Consider the following 26035-nt stretch of genomic DNA (forward strand, 5'->3'; position numbering starts at 1 on the left):
TGGTATGGTAAGTCATCAGATCTTCGGTGGAGTCCCGTAGGGGTACTCGGACCCCTACTTTGGAACATCTTCTATGATGAAATTTTCCGACTTCAATTCCCGCCGGGGGTGAATGTCGTAGGATACGCGGAAGACATCTCGCTACTAGTGGAGGGCAGTACCTTAGATGAAGTGGAGGACAAGGGGAATGTTACCTTAGAAATAGTTAATGAATGGCTCGTCAATAACAGTTTGGAGGTCTCTCCTTCCAAATGCAAGGGTATCCTCTTCACTGGTAGGAGGATACTCAGAAGATTAAATCTGCGCCTGAGAGGAGAGGCAATTGTTGAGGTGCAAAGGGCTAAATATCTAGGGGTGTTACTGGATAAACACCTCAAATACTCCAGCCATGTGGCCATGATCTGCGACAGAGTGGAAACAACAATCCGTGCCATGGGAGGTCTCTTTGTGGGACAAGGAATTCCACGTGCGTCGAAGAGGCGAATTATCACCTCGATGATAACGTCGTCTCTGTTGTACGCCGCCCCGGTATGGGCTGATGCGGTTAATGTCCAGGGCAACAAAGAAAACTGACTAGCAGTCATAGGAAGTCGCTTCTGGGGGTAGTTTCGGGGTACCGAACGTTATCGTATGATGCACTGTGCGTGCTTTCTTCGGTGCCCCCGATAGAATTGCAGATTAAAGGAAGAAAACTAAGTGCGTCCGGTGTAGCCAAAGATGAGGCCAGTTCTATTATACGAGAACAATGGAAGGTGGCATGGGCGGGTTCAGCAGTGGCCGTATGGACAAGCAGAATTATCCCGGACCTGGATGCTTGGCTAGATCGCTCTCATAGTGAATTAGATTACCACGCAACGCAACTCATGTCGGGACATGGTGCGTTTGAACAATACCTGCATAGGTTTGGCAGGAGAGAGTCACCAATCTGTTGTTACTGCGATGCGGTTGACGATGCCGAACACACTATTTTTGAGTGCAGACGATGGGAGGAACAATGTATAAATGCAGGACTGATGCATACCCGACCGGAGCAGCTCTCGGAGTGGCTCTTGGCTATGTCCGGAAACTGGAATAATTTTGCAATATTTGCAAGAACAGTTATCAGAATAAAAGAAGATGAGGCAAGACGACTGGGATACTGAGGGGTGTAGCTTATAGTAGGGCTGGGCGGACAGCCCCGTTCCTGAGGGCTCACATGCCCTGGTGTGTGGGTTCCCGTGATGGAGCGGGGACTCCTGGGGTCCGTTAGGTGCGAATGAATGAAAAGACCGAGACCCGGGCGGCGGTGTGGGTTCCCGGATACGCTTTGGCGGCTTCGGCTCCTGTGCCGTCGGTTTGAGACTGGCAACGGGGGCTGGGAACGGCATAGCCGGGCCTGGTTCTTACGTTGGAGATTAGAGGCAGGCAATTAAAAGATCCGGAAAGGACACGTCCCCGAGTCGAGTATACTTAATTGGATGTCCGGCTCGGGGATGTAGGGCAAAAAAAAAAGAAAAAAAAAAGGAGATTACGAAGAGGTCGGAAGGCCGTGGTATTTGGGATGATGCGGTTTCGAGCCGGGCTAGTAGCGAAGCGGAACGGTGATCACAATGCACCGGATATAAATTTCATTCTGTTGCCCATCTTCCGCCTGCGGAAGAGGCTGCAGAGCTTGCGATGGAAGCATGGCAGCTGGAATGGGACACCATGACTAAGAGAAGACCTTTGTATAAGTTTATACAGGATCTAGGGGGATGGTTCCCTCATGCTGTTAGATAAGCTCTACGAGCTATTTACGATACTCAATTGTTTCGAGGCTCAATTGCCGTTTGTGCCACAGACATTCGGTCTTATGCTTTAGAGCGACCGAATGCGGTAGTAGCGAAAGAAATGCCAAGCAAACCAAATGTTTAACTTCTGTCTGGTTAATCTTAGGGTTGCGTCCTTTTTGAAACACCCGTTACAAGTGATGTGCTGTTTACCTTTGACAGCACGAATCGGGTAGTATAAATTAAATTCGTATGTTTGTTAAAATTTATTTAGCTTCACTAACCGAAATCTATTGTAAACTAAATTATTATTAAGGAAAAATGTTTTATTAAAAATTTAATTTTTTAACTAAACTATGCAATTGATCGATATTTAAATAAACGGTATTTTCAATCTAAATTTTTCTTATTCGCACGCTTAGACCTAAGATAATAATCATACATTCATGGAACCGTAGAAGAAGCTATTAAGCTTCTTGCATTTGAATTAACATATTTAAAAAAAAAAACTTTGAGTGAAATTTAAAAAAATCCTATGTACTTGTTCATTATCGCACTGCCACTTTTATGATGCAACTTCTTCAGATTTCATGAGAAAATGAATATTACGTTTATTTAAGGTGGACGAATTACATTTTTACTCAAAAATAAAAATTACAAAGTACCATACTTTTATTCACTTTAAAAAGTGAAAAAAATTGGTGATGCGGTGTCAGTAAGGTTATGTTATTAAGAATTTATATATAATTTCCATATTTAACGTTAATAAAGCGAGATTAGCTAGCGAATCGTACATACGTTATGTTTGGTTTGGTTATGTTAATTACGATTCTCGGAACACAAAGTCATTATAATCGAAAAAAGTAACCTACCCTGGCTTCGCTTGCTACCAAACACGTTTTTTGTTTAATACATTGTAATAATACATTTAATACGTTGTTTTTTGACAAATAATTTTCATCAGAAAAAGTGGCGGTACGATAATAAACAAGTACCAAATTCTCTTTTTATCAGTTTTTCTTTAAGAAACCCTTTCGGCACGCCGGAAGGCGGAGGTAGATTTTACCGATGCTAAGTAAGGGGATAAAGACTCACCGGCTTGGTGAACTCGTCTTCCCAAATCAGCTGATTTGGTAGTCGAGAGTTCCAGCGTTCAAGTCCTAGTAAAGTCAGTTAATTTTTACACAGATTTGAATACTAGATCGTGAATACCGGTGTTCTTTGGTGGTTGGGTTTCAATTAACCACACATCTCAGGAGTGGTCGAACTGAGACTATACTAGACTACACTTCATTTACACTCATACATATCACCCTCATTCATCCTCTAGAGGATGAATGAGGGTGAATGTAATTACCGTTCATCTGAACGGTAATTACCGGAGGCTGAAAAGGGAAAAGAAAAAAAAAGTAGGGGGATAAAAACGATTTCCACCTGAAAGTTAAGAAAAACTTCAAATTTATTCAATACGACAATGATTGCATGTAAAAAATTCACATGTTTAATATACGACAACTCTCCATCTTCTTACAATTCTAGCAACATTTTCGTCATCTCTTGCCGTAAGGGTTGGTTATATCAAAAATTGTTACAACGGTTTTAGGTAATGATTAGAGGACTAACGACTTTAAACTGATTCGACACTCTGTCTATTAAGGGAGGTATGATTTATTTTGTCTGCGAAACCCCATTTTTTCCACCCCCTGGGCCAGTGGTTGGTAATATCAAAAAAATTTACTTAGATAAGTTTTAGGCATTATCAAAAGAATATTAGGAACTTTAAACGAATTCGATATTTTGCTTAAGATAGTTATAGTGATATTCTGTTTTTTTTTTTAAAGAAACCCTCCCATTTCCACCCCAATGCTCCAATTTTGTCCATTAACAAACTCGACCGAGATCTTAGATCGTTATATTTTATGTATCAATTTGAAAGTGATTGGCGTAAAATTACGGCAGTTATCGTGTCTACAATAAAGTGAAATATACATACATAAATGTATATACTCGTATAAACTTTTGAACTGACGGTGGATTTGTGGTCTGGGAAATGTGAAACTCGAAGATATGTCGAAATTTTCGGGAAATCTAATCATGATACCCATTACAATAGGTAGCTTTCTTATGAAATCTACCTAAAAATCGGGTGGGCTGTGTCGAGGCGCGCAGCCGTTTGTTTAACCTGAAACGTTACAGACTTTTAATGAATTTCCTCCCAGCTACAGACCGGCCAAATGATCTGTAAAGTTAAATGGGAGAGCCACCATCATTTTTTTTGAACAGAACTGAAAGTTTCCAATGGACAATTCTAGTTCCTTCATTTGGCTAACACTGTTCTACAGATAAATTGGTCGGTCTGTATGTCAGCGAGTCACTTTTAGTGTAGTGGATTGAAGTAAAAACCCGACATTGACTGCATAATAAATTTAATTTTAACATAAAACAGACACTAAGTGGTTTATGATATTTATTTCGACTAATATTCGACGACAATTTTGTTCAACATCGGTTTGTGATTTGAACAGTAAGAGACTTAAGGCATAATAAGCAGCGGTAGAGGTGCTCGCGCCGTCCGCTCTTTCACTGAGTGCGCCGTGCCAGCTTTGCGACGCTCCCGAAACTGTCTCGCTTGCTCGACATCGGACATTACGGTACCTTTGCGTGACCCATAACCTCCATTTTCCAACGATATGCGTAATTTATATTTCCGGCTGGCTTTAGCGCGGGCTGAGGCTGTCATATTGAATTTTTATACGTTTTTACACGTTTACTTTATTTTTTTTACACATAAATATTGTACAAAATACATTTATTATAACTTAAATCGATCTATTTCGAGAAACTGTAAACACAAACATACGAATCACCGCGCTACCAGGTCTAAGTCTTGAGTTACACTGAATGGAAATGAGCGAGAGCGCCAGTTTTGGCCGATCTGCTCTGTCCTCCCTCCCCGCCAACCCACTCACGAATTACGCAAACTCAAAGTCGTATCGGTGAGCTTTCCATGTAAGTTATAAAATGACACCGCATTTATGTCTCTGAGACTAGTAGTTACGGAGTTATTAAAGCAGGACGATATAGACCTTCTCGTTAGGGTAAAGATTTATGTTCTGGTACCCGTTTGTTTCTGTATGATTTTAAAGACGTTTCACGTCAAAATTCTGATTAAAAATCAGTCTGAAAAGAAAACAGATGAAAGTTATCAAATGATCGTGGAAAATTTTGGCTATAACTTACGGTTGTACCTAAGTTTTGAATACCTAAATTTGGTTTTATAATAGAAATTTTACACTTCCTTAATGATGTACCCGAAATGATTTTTTTTAAATTAATATATTTTTCTCTTTTTCGTTTCCTTATAGATTCCAAAAATTCAAAATAGATGTCTTTCATTTGTATCTAAAAACTTTAAAATTATATTAGAATGAAATAAAGTTTATTTAAGAAATAAGCGAAGTAATTTAATCTATCCTAAAAAAATTAATTTTCATTTAGATCAGAAAAGAAATTAGAAGAAAATTGTATTATAATTTATTCTTTCATTCGTTTAAATTAGATGTATATAACATTTTTTAGTGACAAACGTTTTTTTTTTTTAAATTTGTTATTAGTAATACTTTAAAAATCCTTCTCTTTTCTCGAAAGCATTATTTGATGAGTTTTAACTTTAAAACTTTGTTCTTAGGAACAAATTATTGATGTATTAAATTATGCCATGTCGTAATTCCAATATTACATTCTAAATTAGATTATGAGCATATTTAATGGTTAGTCTGAATTTATTTAATTAATATTTCTTAATATACGTTCAAACATTTATATATATATCTTATATTATAAGATACGTATATTAAGAAATATTAATTAATATATATCTTAATAATATATATCTTATAATATATATCTTATATTATAAGATATATATATATATCTTATATTATAAGATAAGCATGCTCAAGCATAATCATCAATCATAAGATAGATAAGCATAATCAAGCATACATGATCTTTATATAAAATTAAAAATATAACCTTTTTTTTTAAATTAAAAATTAAGATTTTCTAACATGTTAGAAATTATGCATATTTATCCTGAGTTAATGTGTGCTAGTTTTCCTGTTGAAAAATTAACTATCATTTTTATTCTTACTCTTAATGAGTACAGAAATATATACTTTGGCGTAGTAAACTCTATCAGAATTTATTTTTAAAAAATTAACATAAAAAAATATACGTGCAATCAGTGTGAAGATTTTTTTTTATTTGTTTGTTGGTTAGTTATCAATGTTTAGTAATGGGTTCTTATAACTTAGGTATTCAAAATATTTTACTGAAAACTTTAGGAAAATTGACTGGAAATTTTACATTCTTGAAACCTGAACTTAAAATACATTTCTTTTAAAAATGTACGATTTTTTTAAATCGATTTACTTAAAATTATATATTTTTAATCGAATTATGAAATAACCTCGATCATAGAATTAAAACTACAAGAATCCAGTTTTTACTAGAGTTTTATTTTATTAGGATGTATGTATGTTTTTTCTACTTTAGCAGCACAACTGCTGAACCGATTTAGATATATGATTCTGCATTGGAATTCTTACGTTACCGTGTGTGACATAGGCTATATAAATGTTTAAAAAAATTGAAAAAATGTACTATATACAAAATTGTCACCCGCACGATCTTTAATTATCCTATATTAGTACTTGTAAACCAGTATTAAAGACTTATATTAGAGCAATGTTTTTTGTCAGTTGTGTTTTTAAATTTTTAATATTTATCTCTTGTTAGGTTCTACAAAGAAAATGTTTTTGCGATGAGAAATTACCGTTGTAAATCTTTAAAAACTTGGCATTCTAGGTGATAACGTTTTCAAAACATAAATAATCGTTTGTGTTTTTCTAAATCTTTAAAATTTAGCTTTTTACTTCCTTGTACAAAGTAAAGGAAGTATTTTGATGACGAAAAATTTCGGTTTTCAGATTTCAACGGAAATATCCATTTTGACCATCCCTGAATCCATTTTGACTTGTTTCAGTGTGATGTCTGTACGTACGTATGTATCTCGCATAATTCAAAAACGATTAGCCGTAGGATGTGGAAATTTTGAATTTAGGACTGTTGTAATATCTAGTTGTGCATCTCCCCTTTTGATTGCAATCGATTTGACCAAAAATGACCTAAAAAGCTAAAAATAAAAAAAAATGTATTTTGGACTTTTTCTTAACTGCTTTTCAATTTATATATATATATATATATATAATATAATAATATCCTACATATATATATATATATTTTTTTTTAAACATATTTATTTTGAATTATTTAGCTCTGATTGTAAAAAACGTTTTACCGTAAATAATTATTCAATAATAATAATAATAATAATAATAATAATAATAATAATAAAAAAAAAGAGAAAATATCAGAAGTTATTAATGAAATAAAATTTTACGTCTGTTTATTTAAAAAAAAAAAAGTGTATATTTAATTTAATAGGCGTACAAGGAAGTCATGTGGTGTTCACATCAGATTTTTTTAATTTTATAACGATATGCATGTTTCACAGATACCGTTCATTATTTATAATGTAAGTTCTTAAATAGCCCACCGGGCTGGTCTAGTGGTTAACTCGTCATCGCAAATCAGCTGATTTCGAAGTCGAGAGTTCTAAGATACAAATCGTATTAAAGGCAGTTGCCTTTATACGGATTTGAATTCTAGATCGTAGGTACCGGTGTTCTTTGGTGGTTTGATTTCAATTAACCACACCTCAGAAATGGCACATCTGAGACTGTACAAAACTACGCTTCATTTACATTCATATATATATATCATCCGTAAGGTAATACCTTACGGTGGTTCCAGATGCTAAACAGAAAAAAGAAAGTTCTTATTTGTTTTTTAAAGGTATAAATTACGGTTCATTTTCATAATTTTTCATTTAATAAAAAACCCTTATTTAAAATCTTGTTTTTTTTTATTACTGTTTCTATTTCGTTAAAAATTTACTTTTTATTTCTATGAATTCTCAAGTGGTCTTTTTGACATGGGTAGAAGTCAGTGACATTTGATATATATTTCTTAAATTGTTATTTCCCGTTTAATAGTAGTTCTCTACAACATAATCCTGAATAATACTACAGTAAATCTGTATGGTAAAATATTCTTCTATTCTTGGTTCATAAAAAAAAAAAAAAAAATATATTAATAAAACTGTAGTATCAGTTTTAATTGTAAATACTTAGCGTGCTTATGTTGGTTAATTTAGACTTGGACTTGTCATGGATTTCATTGCATTATTGCCTGGGGTATTTATGATACCTTTAACCGCTAACCCCACCACAACACTAAATGAGAATTCAACTGCGGGTAAGATTTTCTAATGCCAACTTATCTATTCCAGTACACGGCATTGTGACTGCGACATTGCATACATAATTACATACTGTGATTACAATTTAGTGCTACCGTATTACTACGTCATATCTTTATTACTTATTATTTGTAAATAACGTAAAATAATTATTGGTAATAGCATTTATGGGTTAAAAATAAAACTCATTTTAATTGGCATTCGTTTATTGGTACCTTTGAACATTTGCAAATTACTTGTTAGTGAAGTAACTTAAGTACTTTAAGAATATCTCATTCAGAAGTACATTTAATAGAATTTGTTAGAAGACAGTTGTAAAATATTATCTCAGGGTTATTTTTGGATTGTTAATTTTGAGTTTGTGTGTGTGTGTATGTATGAGTACGCGCGCACTTGTTTATTGAATGGATTTACATTAAATTGTAACCATATATTTTCTGAAAAATACCTTTATATCACTTATAACTTTAGGTTTTTCACCTCTCATACATATTTATATATTGCTTACGCAGATTGTAGAAAGTCATGATAAAGATTTAATTAAAATCATATCGATTCCTCTGTGTTAGATAATTTTTAGTATTTTTTTTTTGTGATATTCAGAAGTAAAATTCATTCATAGTGTTCTGGCATTAGGGCAGATCTTGTCACGGCTGCCGCTGTCTACCTTGTTCTGTCCTTGCTAACTTTGTTTCAGCATATTTTCCCTTTTCCTTATTCCCATCCGTCATTTGATATCTGTTCCGTTACTTCCATTCATCAAGCTTTCCATCGCATCCACTAATGCATCGCATGCACTGTCCTAGCCGGTTCCTTTTCCGATATTCAATCGCATTTAGCAATTTCATGTTCTCTCCAATTCTCCTTAATACTTATTCATTTATTGAGTGGTCTTTTTATCTGACACTCATCATTCTGCGCCACACCTACATTTAAAAAGCCTCAATTCATTTTCTGTCTGCCTTTCCCATTGTCCACGTTTCAGCTCTACAGAGCATCACACTTTAAATAAAAATATTTCATTAATTTCATCCTTAACGCTAAGTTTAACTTTCCTTAAAGCAGTCTCCTCTTCTTAGTAAATCCCTGCTTACTTTTTGATATTTTTCCTTTAGTTTCTACTGCGCAAGTTAGGTAGGTCATCAGTTATAAAGCTTCCTAAGTACTGAAATTTCTTCACCTGATTTCTTCACTCTAAAACTTCATTTCCTATCTTAATTTCAATCCTCTCTTTTTTTCTATCTAATACCATACTTCTTTTTTTTTATCTTCTTTTTTTTATCCTCATACCCTGACTTTTGCAAGTTTCATTTAATTAAGGAGTAACAAGTGTATACTACATGTTCAGTGCAGATATATGGATTGTGGTTTTAAAAGTTGGAATTTTATTTATTGTTTTCAAAATGTTATGAAATTTCTAGTTTAGTTAGTAATTTTTTTCTGATTGTAAGGTCAAGAAAACTCTTCCTGCCCTTATTCATCTGTAGCGACAACTGCTAAAAATTTACTTATCTTTTCTGATAAACTTTGTCCCGATTTATAAAATGAATTGAATTTTCAATTTACAGTTTGAGCTTAGCTTGATTCACGTTACTTAGATTTGAAGAAAATTTTCGTCTTTCACAATATTTCAGGACGAAACATGGTAATGCTTCAGGATCCAGGTAGTTTCTAATTTAAAGAGCATACTAAGGAGGTATATCCATCTTTTGACCAGGATTCACTACTTTTAGTAATATCTCGCAATATGACACGTCTGTTACACTTCCGTCAGAAAAATTAAGGTCATTTTTTTGTGATTTCTCACCTAAAAAGAACTATAGGTACATTAACTAACTTCCCTAGAATTATACTAGGATTTTCATCAGACCAATAAACACAATTATGATATGACTAAACCTTTCAATTTAATTCATGCTCGTAATCACTCTGTGTCGCTAGAAAGATTTTGATTATTTCACAATGAATAATGGATTCCTTACAAAATTATATTGATCTATCATCTCAGTTCCCCCTCAATAGAGAACACCCGCTTTGTGACATGTCTGGTTGACACACCACCCCCTCCGTTCCATGAATGGCTTAATCGAAGGACATTTTCTTGCCCTCAAACTGATCACATTCCATATTCATCAGTCGGCCTCGTGAGATGCCACTGATGTAAATGCCTCGAAAGACATTCACATCAGTAAATTTCGTCTTGGTCAAGTTTTGCCTTCTAAGAAAACATCATACACCTAACTCTTACCACGTTGTCATTAGGAACTACTAAACAGCCTACCCGTGGAAGTTCAGAGACCCCGCGCGTCTAACTGTTACCGTTCTGCCACCACCCAAACCGTATGTATATTCATTCATCTACTAATAATTTTGGTCGGAAATAGTTTAACTAACTCCTATAGACATATTTTTTAAATTTGTCTTTTTATGTTAACAGTCTAACAGAAGACTACGTAGTTGACGTTGAGCCTACCTGTTTGTGGAACATCTCCAACGCCTCCACCATTTTAAAATTTTACGTACAGCATACACAAGTTTTTGACATTTTCGGAAGGAGTAATTAAAAAGTCTCGCTAGGAATTATTCGTGTACAGAAGCAGTATCTTAATTTAGTGTGCTGTCAATACTGAAACTTGATAACTCGTTCTCGTTTTTGTTTACTTTTATACCATTATTCTCAAGCTGAATATAAAAAGATGTCCATTATATGTTTCTATGTGGATGTGTATGTATGTATGTTTTACATTTCCTAAATCACAGGACCGATTTCAACTAAACTTGGGAGTTACTACTTATAACTCGGTAAAAATACTTTGGGTGTAGGATATGTCCCCATAACAAACTCTGCTGGAAGGTTTATTGGTGAGAGCGTTAAAAAATTATAAATGGTTAAAATTCTGGAATATTTTTTATTATTACATTTTGGAAATCCATAGAACTTCCTAAAGGTTTTTAGAATATTTTAGAGCATTCTAGATCGTTCTCGAATATTTCTAAACATGACTGCATTTTGGAACAAGAAGGAACGACAAAAATGTTTGTTTACAGGTAAGCATTGGATTAGTCTAAATCGTTACAGTCTTGAAAACTATTATTTTATAGTTTGAAAGTTGTGTTTATTAGAATGTATATTATACATTTGTTCGTACTTGTGTAGTTGGATTAGTTATTTGTATATTGTACATTTTATGTGTATGTATGTGTCTTCGTATACAATTTATGGCTATTTATAACATATTTCTGGATACTCACGGCAGAAGTAATTAATTAAACTAAAGTTTGAAATTTAAGTTAAATTATACATATTTGCATAGTAACATAAGTTTTTTTCTGCATAGTATATTAGTGAAGTGGCATTAGTTATTGTATTCTATATTGTTAGAAAGTTTAAAATAAATGTTCTTACTTCAAACTCCTCGGGTTTTCATTGAACCATTCTATTGTAGAATAATAAACAGGTTAGATTTGAAAGGTTAAATTTAAGAAGAAGAAATGCAAAGGAAATGTATGTTTTTTTATGGAAAGTTAATGCGAATTTTGTTAAAAAGGAATGGATTGGCTTATGAAGAAATTGTGATCCCGGGTTTATAAGCTAGTATAGTCATAAAAATGGACTGAAAAATAATTGAATGGTAATTATATAATCAGATTACTACAATTAAAAAATTAATATTTCCCATCCGTTACAGGATTAAAATGTACATAAAGGGAAAATTTAGTTTTAGCCCATCGGGTATTCTGTTTGTTGGTGTGTGTTATGAACTGAACGTTTTAATATCACGTCATGGTACAGATAAAAACTTTAAAATCCATTATATTAATTGAAATTAGTTAGTTTGTCATTAAAAATTATAGGTTTATATAATTTTCTACACTGTTTATCATAAACAAAACCATCGCAAATCATTTAGTTGGTTATATAATATATATTCTGCTTACCTCTTCACCAGATCTCGGTGTTTCTATTAATGAAGTAAAACTGGTACGACTACCATATTGTGATTTTCGTCTTAGTTGACTAGTTTCTTCTCCAGAACCTGCTCTTAACCTAGCTGCTCGTTCATTCTCTACACATTGACTTAGAGGAATGCCGAACACTAGTCCTCCACCCCCTCCATCACCTGCAAAAATATTTTGAATTTACTTAAAATTAATTTATTTAAAAAAATATATATGTAAGTGTATTACATAATAAATTTTTCCACAGGTGCATTATAATGTTTTAATTACGCAGATGGAACCTGTATCATAATGAGGGTCATTATGAAACAAATTTTAGTGTAATCAATCAATCAAAAACCTATTCTTTTCAACCACTGACAAACGAGAAAGGGGTATTTAATTTTATCAGCTGTTTTTTTATTTTGATTTAATCCGATTTAGTAGATAGCAAGCAGAAGTTAATTTAGATAATTATGTTTCTATATTATACTGTTTATTCTTTTGTTAATTATGTCGGATTCTGAGGAAGAAATATCTTGAGCACCGATCGATATTAACGAAAAAGCAAAGTTTATGACTAGTAACCTATTGTCATAGAAATGTATTGCTTAAAGTATTTTTTGAAAGGTTAAAAAACGTATTCCGTAAACAATAGTATCATTAATTTATATAAATAATTTCAATATTTTCTCAGCTGTAGAAAAAGTACAGTATACAACTCTCTTAAGTGGCCATTAATGCACTCTTACGAAGTTTACACTAATCGTCAAGGCTCGTGTCGTAACTTAACAGTTGTGCATTAATGGCTATCATTATAGGCACGCTGCATAATGTACTGTCGCGTGTTCGCGGCTTGATCAGGATATTGAGAGAGAGAGAGAGAGAGAGATTGTTATTTGAAAATGTTTATATAATTACAACTTATCGATTTAAAAACATAAGTAAAACAATACAAATGAATAATAATCTGCACGACGGCCGGGTGCGGATTGGATGGGTGGCCTGAAGAATAATGCGTAGGAAGCACCGCTCTTCCGTGGAAGAGCGGTGCTTCCGTTTTTGGGATACGGGGTACGGGGCGAAGCTGTGTAGTGGTCCTGACAGGACCGGCCAATGTTTCAACTGCGGGGAGGTTGGCCATGTCAAGATGAATTGCCAGAAGGAAGCCCGCTGCACTTCCTGCAAAATCTCTGGCCACGCTTTGCGGGGCTGAGGTTGCAGAAATGTACACCGGAAGTGCGGTGTACATAGCTTCGTCCAGGAGGGAGGGATGCTTCGGCGTCTTATCACTGATGAGTGGACGAGGACTCCTGGTGGTGCTACGGGTGGAGGGGGGTTAAATAAGTCGGTAGTACCGGTGGGGGATCCCTTCAGGGGTTCCCCATTAGAAGCAAGGCGGGGGAATGTAAAACCGTAGTCCCAATGTGGATCCCTCTGAGGTTCCTCACTAGAGGCGAGGCGGAACTCCAGTGGAGGGATTCTCTCATCTGAGGCATGACGAGTAATCGTAAGACCGGTTCCCGACTACCTGGGTGGTACCTTGAGTTCTGCCGAGTAGTTTGTGGCGATGGCACCCCGCGAAGCTGTATTTATGCTTAATTACGGGTTCGGCTTTGGGGAGCGGGATAAAAAAAGAATAATATTTTAATAATAAAATAATAAAAAGAGTGATCACAACCACAATAATAATGAGAATAATAATGATGATAACCGCAAACAATGATAATAATAAATGTCAATAATAATCAAATATTAATCATAATAATCACAACCATAATAACAATAATAATAATAATAATAATAATAATAAACAGTGATTACATACAAAACAGAATTTAAAGTAATCGTCAGGATTTATTCACAGATAGATAAATAATGAAACCAGAATTCAGTCCCATTGACAAAAGACAGCATGACCTCTAGTCTTAACACTTTTAATCATTAGTCTTGTGTTAACAACAATAGTACAATAGATAAGACTGGTATAAAGGTTTTTTAATGCAAATACCGTTGCTATTCACACTGTAATTACTTGTGACGTCATCTTAATCGCTACGAACGTATACGCTTAGAAATTCGTATCTTCACTGACCTCCTCGCTGACTGACATCTGGCAGATCTCTCCTCACAGACTCATATCATAACGTCTCGCTTAGACTGATGTTGCAGAACTAATTTCAACTGGTCTTTCCTGGAGTATTTATACTCCTATCTCCTTTACTTGCCGGACCAAACCTCAGTTGAGCGTGAGAACGATCGACCGAGCCCTTTTGTTTCCATGCATTCCTAACTTGGGTCCGGTAACTCTTCTCACAGAAGAACATCTGTTTAGGTGTGTCAGTGGGCAGTATTACAAAGGACGATTGTTAAACGGATCTTTTACGTTTTCTAAAAGGGTTTCTTTCAGCTCCTTTCTGGATTTCTCCCATTATTATATTTTCTAATAGTTTCTTCTTAATTGATAGGAATCGGTTACTCAGGTCCGTTATACCGATCTTGTTACAGTACTATTAAGTAACATATTTTCTTCTGTCCACTGTCCATTTATTTTCTTTATTGTACTCTGCCTTTTCCTTTATTTATGTAATTCATTACTTTCTGTTATTGTGTCTGTACAGTGTTTATTATTAATCCATTATTTACCATGCTGAAAAAATTCAGTTTATTCCACGCTTTATAATATCATTTTTATCTTGTTAAAAAATGAATTGGTTGTTCGATATGTGGATATTCGCAGTCATTACATTTCCTCCGAGGAAAGTGGAAAGTTGACTGCTACAGCTGATTCGACAAATGAAAATGATACGATAAATGAAGTCCGAGACATCAAGGATACTCTGCTGTCATGGGACTTTTCATGCAGGAGTAACCGTCGAGAGAAGGTTATTATTATTTGCCGATTGCGAATGCGATATACTAAATCTGTTCATGACACCTAATGAATCAGTCGATGCACCCGTTTATGTTCACAGCGACTGCCAGCTAACAATACATTGTTTCCTTGTGGACTGCGTATGTTACACGGCATTGCATCGAAAATTTAAATTAGCAGCTAACATCAGAGATATTGTAGGAAAAAATATAAGGATGTTATCGAATATCTTGTTGTATCTTTCCGTACATCTGTATTCTATTATTTTATAATTATTGTAATATGTTTTTTATATGTGTTTACTTTTTTCCTATTTTTGTATATTATTGTGCGGTGTATTTGCTAATTTCATTTTTTATTTTTCTGTTATTTAGTTTATGTATCCGTTATATTTAGCGTATATTATTATAAAATCAGATTGTTTAGTATAGAATTATTGCTTCCAGGCGCTAATAACGAGACCTTCGTTGTACGCCCAAAAAACAAAAAAATTAAAAAAATTACTTTTTTCTTATAATTTATAATTATTAGATCAATATGATTGCTTTTAATTGGTGTATTTAGTCTTCTTTTACATTATTGTTTTTATTAAACCTATATAATGTTTTCAAAAAATTTATTTTTTATTGTAATGTTTTTTTTTTCTGTACTTTCTTGTACGAACTAAAGGAGTAAAGAACTACCGCGAAAAATTTCGGTTTTCAGTTTTCAACGGAAATATTCATTTTGACCATCCCTGAATCCATTTTTACTAGTTTCGGCGTGACGTCTGTACGTACGTATGTATCCCAAATAACTCAAAAACGATTAGCCGTAGGATGTTGAAATTTTGTATTTAGGATTGTTGTATTATCTTGTTGTGCATCTCCCCTTTCGACTGGACCCAAAGTGTCCAAAAAAGCCCAAGTACCAAAAAATTTGGATTATGGACTTTTTCTTAATCGCAGTAACAAGCCCTCATTGAGAGCTTTCCAACGATCTATCATAAGTGGTACTTGTTTTCATTGGTTCCAGAGTTATAGGCAAATAACGTTTTGATTTATGAAATATTTGGATCTCACAAGCGAAAGGCCCATCGGCTCGAATCTGACTTCATCTCCTTTCTTTTGTAAAATTTTTTTTAATTTAAATATATTGATTTATTAATAAATTATTAACCTCCGATTGTACCAAAAAAATACAGTAAATAAAAACAATAAAAAAGAGAATTAAAAAATATCAGAAGTTATTAATGAAATAAAATGTTATGTACTTTTCATTTAAAAAAAAAATGTGTATATGAAATCTGATAGGTGTACAAGGAAGTCGTGTGGTGTCCACATTAGATTTTTTTTTCATTAGAATTAAAGATTTTTAAATATTATTTTTAATATGTGAAAGGTTCAGGAGAAAAAAGGGTTTAGTCACATTTTATAAATTTTACATGTTCAATTAAAAAGATGTTTTAATTTTTTAAAAAATCTAATAAATAACAGTTTACTAAAATATATTTTATACTGAGATTGCTTTTATAACATAAATGTAAATGAAATAAAATCTTTATATATATATTTCTTGTGTGCGTGTGTATGTCACTGAACTCCTCCTAAACGGCAGGACCGATTTTGATGAAATTTTTTGTGTGTGTTCAAGGGGATTCGAGAATGATTTATATTCACAATTTGGTCCACTGGAAAATGTTTTTTTAATTAATTTTCTATTGATAAGTAGTTGTTGATTTTGGAATCTTTTACATTGGATCCGACAGACTGCGCTACCATCGCAGTATCGAATATTCAATAATATTCTATTTTAATTTTAGTTTGTCCCGACAGTTGGTGCTGCGATCAAATTGAGAAAAATATTTCGTAATTTTGTGTTATTATTGTGTTACAAAAAATCGCGAGAAAACAGTTTTTTAATAAATAAGAGGCTAATAAATCAGATGGAAATGTAAACTATGGAAAACCAATCAGATCAATGCAAGATGGCCGCTGTCAAACACAACGACCAATCACAAAGAGCCCGTATGGCCGTTGCCAATGTAAACAAAATCACAACTGATTAAGTAACAAGTATGCAGCACTGCGATCGCGTTTTGAATTGTGCGCGTATTGAGAATTATTGAATTATTTATTGAAATAACGTTTTAAAGTGTAATTAAAAAAAATGTACATTGTGCAAATATGTAAATTTATTTATATGTTGTTGATCTTGGGATGGTTAAGGTTCAAAATTGGGTCCGGTAGGCAGAGCTGCGATCGCGTTTTAGAAGTTTTTATTTAATTTTTGGTTTATCGGTCAAACCCGGTAGTTGGTGCTGCGATCGGATTCTAGGATATTTTTTTATTTTGTTGCTTTTTCGCATATCAGATACTTGCGTCGTAGCTTAGTGTTGTTCTTACATTAAAATTCCTATTTAGAGAATAGTTTGAATTAAATCCGATAGGTAGTGCTGTTCTGACAATTGGATTTATTTACATTCTGAATTTTATAAAGTTAAAGGTGAAATTTTATAAGGTTCCGTAATGTTTTGTAAGTTTCTTAATGTTCAGTATTAATTGTAATGATTTTGCAGCCACAACACTGTTCGTTAGAAAATTATTTTCCACCGAATACTGTGATTGAGTGGTGTGAATTAAATCCGATAGGTAGTGCTGTTGTTTTGCCGTTTGGATTTATTTCCTTTCAGACTTTTATAAAGTGAAAGGTTAAATTTTGTTAAATTGCTAATGTTCAGCTTTTTAAGGTTTTATGAAACTTTCAATTGTTGTCATTTAATCTGTATATATACTCAGATCTAGCAATAGCGAAGCATTGGCGAGTCTGCTAGAATTGCGCGCTTATTGAGAATATTATATTATATTATTATTTATTGAAATAACGTTTTAGAGTTAAATTAAAAAATGTACATTGTGCAAATTTGTAAGGTGCAGTATTGAAGTGAGTATTTTACATGAATTTTAATGATGTATACACGTGCATTCAATAACAATCAACTTAACCTACAAATTTAAATTGTCAGTTCTCATTTGATTCTATGCAACTTATGAAGTATTGAACGGCTCTTTGAAAATAAAAATTTAAGTTTGTAAAATAAATTATAACATTTATAAAATTAAAATATATTACTTATAATATAGTTTACAGTATATTTAAAAAATTGAATTTATAATGTTTTAGCTGATTAATTTGATAAAAAATTTTCTAAAATTATTTTTAATTTACAATTATCTAAAATTTGGTAAAATAGATGTTAAAACAAAGAATGAGAAAAATGATAAAAATTTCTACTAAAATTTTAACTACATTGCTTTTTTACAGTGCTTTAATTTTTTTAATAATTAAGCTGTTAGATGGTTATGAAACATCAAAATTATTAAATAAAAAAAAAAAAAATATGTAGGAAGTACCTTTTTTAGAATGATGTTAAGTGAAAATTAGTAGTAATGTGGATGAAAATTGATTAATTACACTAACTATTAATTTTACGACGTTTCGATTTTTTAATTCAATTTTCATCAGACATCTCAATATTTAGTGAAAATAAATATTAACCATACTACACATAATTAATCAATAAACCCATTACAATAATACAACAATCACAAACTGATAATATAATACTAATAGTCATTTACTGAAATTTAAAACACATTCCTGCTAATTTTAACTTAATTAAGTTACTTATATTTATGTGTGTGATTTATTACAGAATAATGCCGCGTCAGGACAACGTCTGTCGGGTCCGCTAGTATATATATATATATATTTTATGTGTGGACTGATATCCCCTCTTTATTTATACGAGACTTTACTATTCATCTATTACTTGTCACTCATCTCGGGTTTCCTACAATAAATTAACAGGACGATGCGGATTGCCTTAAGATTATCATGATTGAATAAAAAAAAATCTTAAAAAATGAACTGAATCCTTTTTTCTCCCGGATTTTTCATTTTAAATAACGTTTTAATGATAACGGTAGTGTTAAAACTAGTTAACAATTCATAATTTATTTTTAAAAGTGATATTTAAATTTGCTAAAAACACTTTATTCGGTTAGAAATGTTACAAAAGGGGAAAATCTAAACTTAAATTTACGTATAAATATTTATATGTACGTAGTATACATATATCGTTTCTTAGAATTGAATTTTATCTTAACAGGATGGATTAACACAATTTGTCATCTTATTTCAGAAAAAAACAACTATTTTTCTTCAAACTCTACATCCCAGCTGTGTGAGATACTATTTACCCAAAACTTTGGATTGAGCGTTTTTACTCAAAAATTCACCTAAAGGTTTGTAAATGTTCCAACCAGCAACACTTTTTTAGGAGTGATGATTGATAATGTCGGTCAACTCTGTGATAAAAGAGATTTCACTGATCGCTGGATTGATATGTTTCAGCTTATAATTATTTTATTCTTATTTCAATGCGAAGACTTCATAGATAATTTTTTCATGTACTTTAACAGGGAAAATGAAATAATGAGACAAAATGTTAATACCTTTTAGGGAATATGGAAAGAGTTCATTAGCTATCTTATGTTTTTCTTAACGCCCCATATATCTCATGGCGGCTTTTAGGTAGATTTCATAAAAAAGGTACCTATTGCAATGGGTACCATGATTCGACTTCCGAAAAATTTCGACATAAATTCGCGTTTCACATCCCCCAGATCCCAAAACCACCGTCAGCTTAAAAGTTTATACATTTATATATATACATATATTTCAGTTTCTTGTGGACACGATAACTACCGTAATTTTTGGAGAATCATTTTCAAATTTTTTCTTAAAGATAATTCGTCCCAAAATCTCGGTCGAGTTAGTTAACGGCCAAAATCGGACCATGGAGTTTAAATTGGGAGTCTTTTCCGAAAAAAAAAATATCGTTATAACTTTCTTATAAAGTATCGAATTCGTTTAAAATTCTTATTCTTCTTTAGATAAGGGACTAAAATCTGTGTAAGTAAAGGTTTTTGATATCACCAACCATTGACCCGGGGGAATGGAAAAAATGGGGTTTTGAAGACAAAAAAATCATATATCCCTTAATAGGCACAGTATCAAATCGGTTTAAAGTGGTCGTTCGTCCTCTAACCATTACCTAAAACGTTTGTCTGAAACAATATTTGATATGACCAACCCTTACGACAAGGAATGACCAAAATGTTACTGGAATTGTAAGATGGGACTTGTCGTATATTAAACATGTGAAATTTTTTTTACATGCAGCCATTGTCGAATTGAGTAAATTTTAAGTTTTTAACAAACTTTAAGGTGGAAATCTTTTTTATCCTCTACTTAGCACCGGTGATATCTACCTCCCCCTTCCGCCGTGCTGAAAGGGATTTTTTTAAGTTCATAGTGTATAGGTTTCCTCGCACTAGTTTTCAGGTAGTGTTGATTAAAATTTGATTATTATTACTAACAAAATTTCGTATAATTGTTCATATTTTAAATTTTTATTAAAGCATGACTTACTGCCTCGATTATATCGTTCTGTCCGTTGTCACAATTGTCAAAATATTTTTTACATTTTCTTTTTTGATTGTGTTATTTAGGAATTATTTTTATAATTAAAATAAATTACCGATTACTTTTTTTTAATTTTCGAGGAAGATTTTCATTTTTTTGTACATACACTACCAGGGGATTTACTAGATCGTGGATACAGATGTTCTTTGGTGATTGGGTTTCAGTTAACCACATATCTCAGGAACGGTCGACCTGAATCTTAACAAGACTACACTGTACTACATTCATACATATCATCCTCATTCATCCTTTGAAGTTTACCTTACTGTGGTTCCGTAGGCTAAACAGAAAAAGAAAGAGGTATAGTTTTAAATTATCTGTTGTAATAGTATTTCTTACAACTGTAACGCATGTAAAACATCTAATGTACAAACTTCGTTTGCTTAGTTGCTTTCTCTGAGAGTAATAACAAACTTTATTAGCCCTTATTTAATCATTCCATGTGGTAAACACAAAAATGAAAATTTCTCACTTGAAATGCACATTATCTGCATTTCTGTGGACTAGTTATTCTAATATGCGACTTTATATTCGGCAAAATTAAGTAAAAACGGGGAACTACTTATTCTTCACTTTCCCTAATAATCCTGGCATGGAATTCTTGTTACTGCTAGAAATGGCTGTACCTTTTCCTTTCTTTTTCATAATCGTATCATGTTACACGTCATACTTATATTTGTTAGATTTACATTCCATATTTATTTGTATATGTAAATATAACCACATAAACTTTTATATGGAAAACGGATGAAGGATGAAAAACGTTTTCATGTAATTTGATTCCTTGTAGGAGTAGATTATTCGGTCACAGTATAGAAATAAATAATAAATAAATTCCTAAGAAATTTATAAGTCTTAATCCTCTGTGACACGTTTGAAGTTAAGCTAATTGACATTAAACTGTCATTTATATGGTTCGACTAACCTAGCCATGTAAACGTGTGCTTGTAAGGTGGATATATGAGTACGTTTCCACTATTATGCCGTTAAATTCAGTTATGTTTATTTTTTGTAATGCGATTACACTACAAAGCAACAATAGTCGTTAAATCAATATTTTTTAAATAGTAATTTGAAGGTCTTTTTTTTTAAATAAGAGTAATTTTTCTAAAAACTGCTTCGAAAAGCTTCAAAAATGTAATAATCAGCACAATGATGATTATATTAAAATTTTATCAATACGTGCATTTAAATAAATCTTTTAAAGAAATTCAATACTAAAAATAAGATTTTATAAGATGTCGTAATTAAACAGCTGTAGATGTACTGACATGAGACATATGTTACTGAAAAGGGATTTTTAAGCGAATTTGTTTATATGTGCAGAAGCTTTCACATCAAAATTAGAATTTATTGTTTATTCTAAATGTAACATAAAACAATTAATTTTACACTATTATTTTCATCATAGTCTCCCTCCTTTTCGTTTCTGTACAGGCGCCGTCTCTCGGGTAGCATCTATATTTCTTAGAAAGATGCCTGTGGCCGCTGATCAACTCACTCTCGAACAGCTTCAATGAGTTCATTGAAAAAATGTTTTACCCCTATAACTTCTTTTTAAGGTCCAACACACATGGAAGTCAGAGGGTGCGAGGTCCAGATAATAAGGGTGCAGAATAGTTCACTGTAATTCACTGAAATGTAGTCATCGAATGAGAGACCACATGAGCGCGCGCTTTATCCAGTAAAAAATATTATGAAATGTTGACTTGTTTCAGATGGCTGTTTCTACTGGACTCTTATTTGTGTAATACTCCGCGTTTATATTGCGCTGTTCTGTTAGGAAATCTATATGTAGAACACTCCGTATATCCCTTAAGTATAAAGCCATAATTTGTTTGTTGAAAAAGTGGTTTATGCCTTTTTCGGTTCCAGAAATGAAGGATGTCAACATTGCATCGATGATCGTTTGCTTTCTGTAGTAAAATGGTGTACCCAAGTTTCATCAGTAATGAGAATACATTAAACTGTACAAATTTATCGCCCTTTTCTTTATACAGGGTTGTCATAAAAGAATGGTTCGGTTTCAGTAATTCATAGGAAGATTGTAGGGAAATTTCTAGATGTTATATAGGTACCCCTGAAAGCCTCCAACCCAAAAGTTTGTTTATCAGCAGTTGTAACCACAACGTCAGTTCTTGTATTGTTGTTGCGGTGAGTTTAGTGAGTTACTATGTTCTCGGATAAAGACAAAGTAAAGTGTGTTTTATTGATGGCTGAATTAAAATCTGTAATTTTAGTTCAACGTGCGTTTCGACGTGAATTTGGAAAAGATCCACCACACAAAAATAACGTAACACGTTGGTTCAAACAATCCGAAGAAACTGGATCAGTTAAGAAACAGAAATCAACCGGCAGACCAAGTGTACCAGACAAAACGGTTTAACTAATTAGACTATCGGTAATTAGAAGTCCATCCCCCATCGAAGCATCGAATTAGGTATTCCAAAATCAACAGTTCACAAAGTTTTACATAAAAAACTGAAATTACACGCTTATAAAATCCAGATACTGCAGGAATTGAAACCCGATTATGGTGTAAAACGTTACAATTTCGTTGTTGAAATGTTGGACAGAAGTGAAAACGAATCATTTTTAGGTGATATAATTTTTACAGACGAAGCTACATTCCATGTGAATGGATGTGTTAACAGACACAATTCACAAATATGAGGCTCTGAAAACCCACACGCAATTATTGAGAAACAACGCGATTCGCCTAAAGTTAATGTTTGGTGTGGTGTGATGAAAAATCGTGTAATAGAACCTTTCTTCTTTGCTGAAAAAACAATTAATGGAATTGTGTATATTGGCATGTTAACCGATTATTGCTTTCCTCAGCTGGATGAACTCGAAAACATTCATCGACTTCATATCCAACAAGATGGTGCTCCCCCGCACTTCAATGCATCGGTCACGGACGTTTTGATCGAAAAAGTTGGAGATCGATTGATTGGCCGGCAAGGACCCGTTCTTTGGCCACCAAGGAGTCCAGACCAGACACCGTGCGATTTTTTCTTGTGGGGGTACATCAAAAGCGTTGTTTATACACAAAAAATTCGCGACCTAAACCACTTAAAAACAGGATTAATGAAGTAATGACATCCATTAATGAAGAAATGTTAACTAATGTTTGGAGAGAAGTTGCGTATCGTTTGGACATTTGTCGAGCGACTAAGGGCACACATATTGAAAATTATTAATTATGTCAAAAAATGTTCGAGACGACAAATTTGAAAAATGAAAAACATAAACTGTAAGTAATTCTGTTTTAATTTAAACCATGTTCAAAACCGCACCATTCTTTTATGATAACTCTGTAATGTGCTAACAATGTGTCTGCTTGTGTTCGTCCGTGGAATCAGAAGTGCGTGCAGTTTCCGTTAATACTATCCGATACAGTTTTCCACGCTGCTAATATTCCGAACTGTAATTCCACGATTATTTTGAATAAGTGTGTTGTTAATCCTATTAGCCATTTCTTCTGTTTTCGATGTTTACGGACAGCCAGAGTACGATTTATTCTCTACACCCTTGACCGTGAACTCCATTTATAGATGCTTGATTGTTGCTTCCTCAACAAACCGTCTTTTAAGAATCTTTCACAAATTTCTGACGATTCCATATTTTGCTTTATAAGACATTTTATAATGATACGCATTCCACTCTTGAATTCACATCTTTTTCACATATTTGTATAAAAATAGGTTAAATAGTTGGGTGCTGAAACACTGGAATAGGTTAGCGCTTGTTTCCATCCATTAAACAGTGATACCATCTTCGGATTTTGTTTCTTTTATTTGACGCAAATTTAAAATTATAATTTAAATTTCAACACTTCTCGTATGATGGATGTAACCAATAAACTAAGGGTTATGGACGGCTAGACACAAATAAAGGAATTCGTATGAAAATGTCTTAACCATTCCCAACAGTAAGAAGCATCCCGCTTCAGGCTTATTAGGAAAAGTAAAATTGACATGCTTTCTTCTTTACGATGTTTATATGCATTATAGCATGCCAAGCAGGTGATAATGATATCCTACAATTGACAGCTCTACTGTATTCACCATACGAACTAGGTATTAATACTCTCAGAGAAAGCAAAGCAACTTTGATTAGTGACGGTTATATATTAGGTGTTTTATAAACGTTACAGCTACAAGAAATATTGACAAATAATGTAAATCCACAAATTAATGTTCCCATTTTTACTTTCCCGTCTATATAGCGCTATAACAGAGCTATAGCTCTAGAAGGGAAAGTATTGTAATTTGTGCACATGCGGTTTTCACCGAATCTTGACGTCTAAGGAACCCAAAAAACTGGATAACAAATTTCTGCATATTAACGTTCATATGTACGTGTGTATGTGTTCGGTGTTGGTCTCTACATCACGTTATATCTCCAGAACTACTGGAACGTCTGTAATATATATATATATATATATGGATAGCCTGCGATGTTGTGACATCATAGGTGAGTGTAGAATTAATTAAATAAATGATTAATATTTAAACTGTAAAAAAGTAACTCGGTCTGGCTGGGTCTCAAACTCGATCGCCTGCTTGGCTTGGTACCTGGTGCGTTAAGCCTTGCGGCTATACCGGTCTGTCGACCGTACAATTGAAATTTCAACTATGTAAGTTGTGAAATTTCATTAGTTCAGTTAGTGTCAACCGGGTGTGGCCGCCAGTACCGCCACACCTGCGCAAATTAAGTACGTTATGCAGGTGCGCTTTAGCTAGAATCATTAAATTAAATAAATTAAAAAAATATTATACTTAAAATTATAAATATTTTAAATTAACTTGTGTGTGTAAGCGGTACATCGGAAACAACCTACAGTTTTAAGACTTTCCCCGAAGGCGGCTTTAGCCGCGTGATGGGAAAGTCCTAGAACTCTGTTGTCAGCTTTTTGTATGACGTAATGAATACTACACCCGCTTTCTGTTCAGTAAGGAATTATGAAATTTAGAATTTTAAAACTATTTAAATCTGTAACTATATATATATATATATGTTGTAAAATCTGCTTTCAAGTGCACAAAAGTGAGCAAAAGTAAGGCTTTTACCTTAAAAATTAACTTCATATTAAAAAGTTATTAGTTGATTATTAAGTTATTATGCTGATATGTTATTGTAAATATTTGATTCGGTCATTATATTAATAAGAAAAATTCGCACGTCTGATGATATGTTACTGGTAATGTAAATGTTTTGTATTATGTCATATTAAAATATTTCCGTTCATTCCTGTCAAAATGCTTCCTCTTTTTAAAGTTTAACGAAATTTATTATTCAATTGTTAAGTAAAACAATACTTTAAAGTGTAATTTTATGTTCAGCTTCTCGGTTTCGTATCATTAATTCGGTTTATTTAAAAGAAATGTAGGTCAAAATATTATACGTAGGAGGATAATGCCCTGCAAGTAAATTACCAGGAACAACTTAACTACGATCATTGCATTTTGAATTGTTTGACAACGAACTCAGCAGGAGGCATACATAATACGAATGTGTATTGGTTGGCTGGCCAGTGGGTGGGCAGGAGGAACG

The 26035-nt window shown here is 33.1% G+C and overlaps 1 protein-coding gene across 3 annotated transcripts in view; it reads right to left on the minus strand.

Annotated features, from left to right (window-relative positions):
• RhoGAP102A (Rho GTPase activating protein at 102A) overlaps positions 1 to 26035 on the minus strand; it is a 449504-nt gene that overhangs the window by 64323 nt on the left and 359146 nt on the right. For all 3 annotated transcript variants that reach the window (XM_075355555.1, XM_075355554.1, XM_075355556.1), the window contains one exon: positions 12073 to 12254. In XM_075355555.1, coding sequence (XP_075211670.1) covers positions 12073 to 12254 — 182 coding nt within the window. The remainder of the gene's footprint in view (positions 1 to 12072; positions 12255 to 26035) is intronic.

This window comes from Lycorma delicatula, chromosome 2, assembly GCF_047948215.1.
Source record: "Lycorma delicatula isolate Av1 chromosome 2, ASM4794821v1, whole genome shotgun sequence".
In the NCBI taxonomy this organism is placed as follows: Eukaryota; Metazoa; Arthropoda; class Insecta; order Hemiptera; family Fulgoridae; genus Lycorma; species Lycorma delicatula.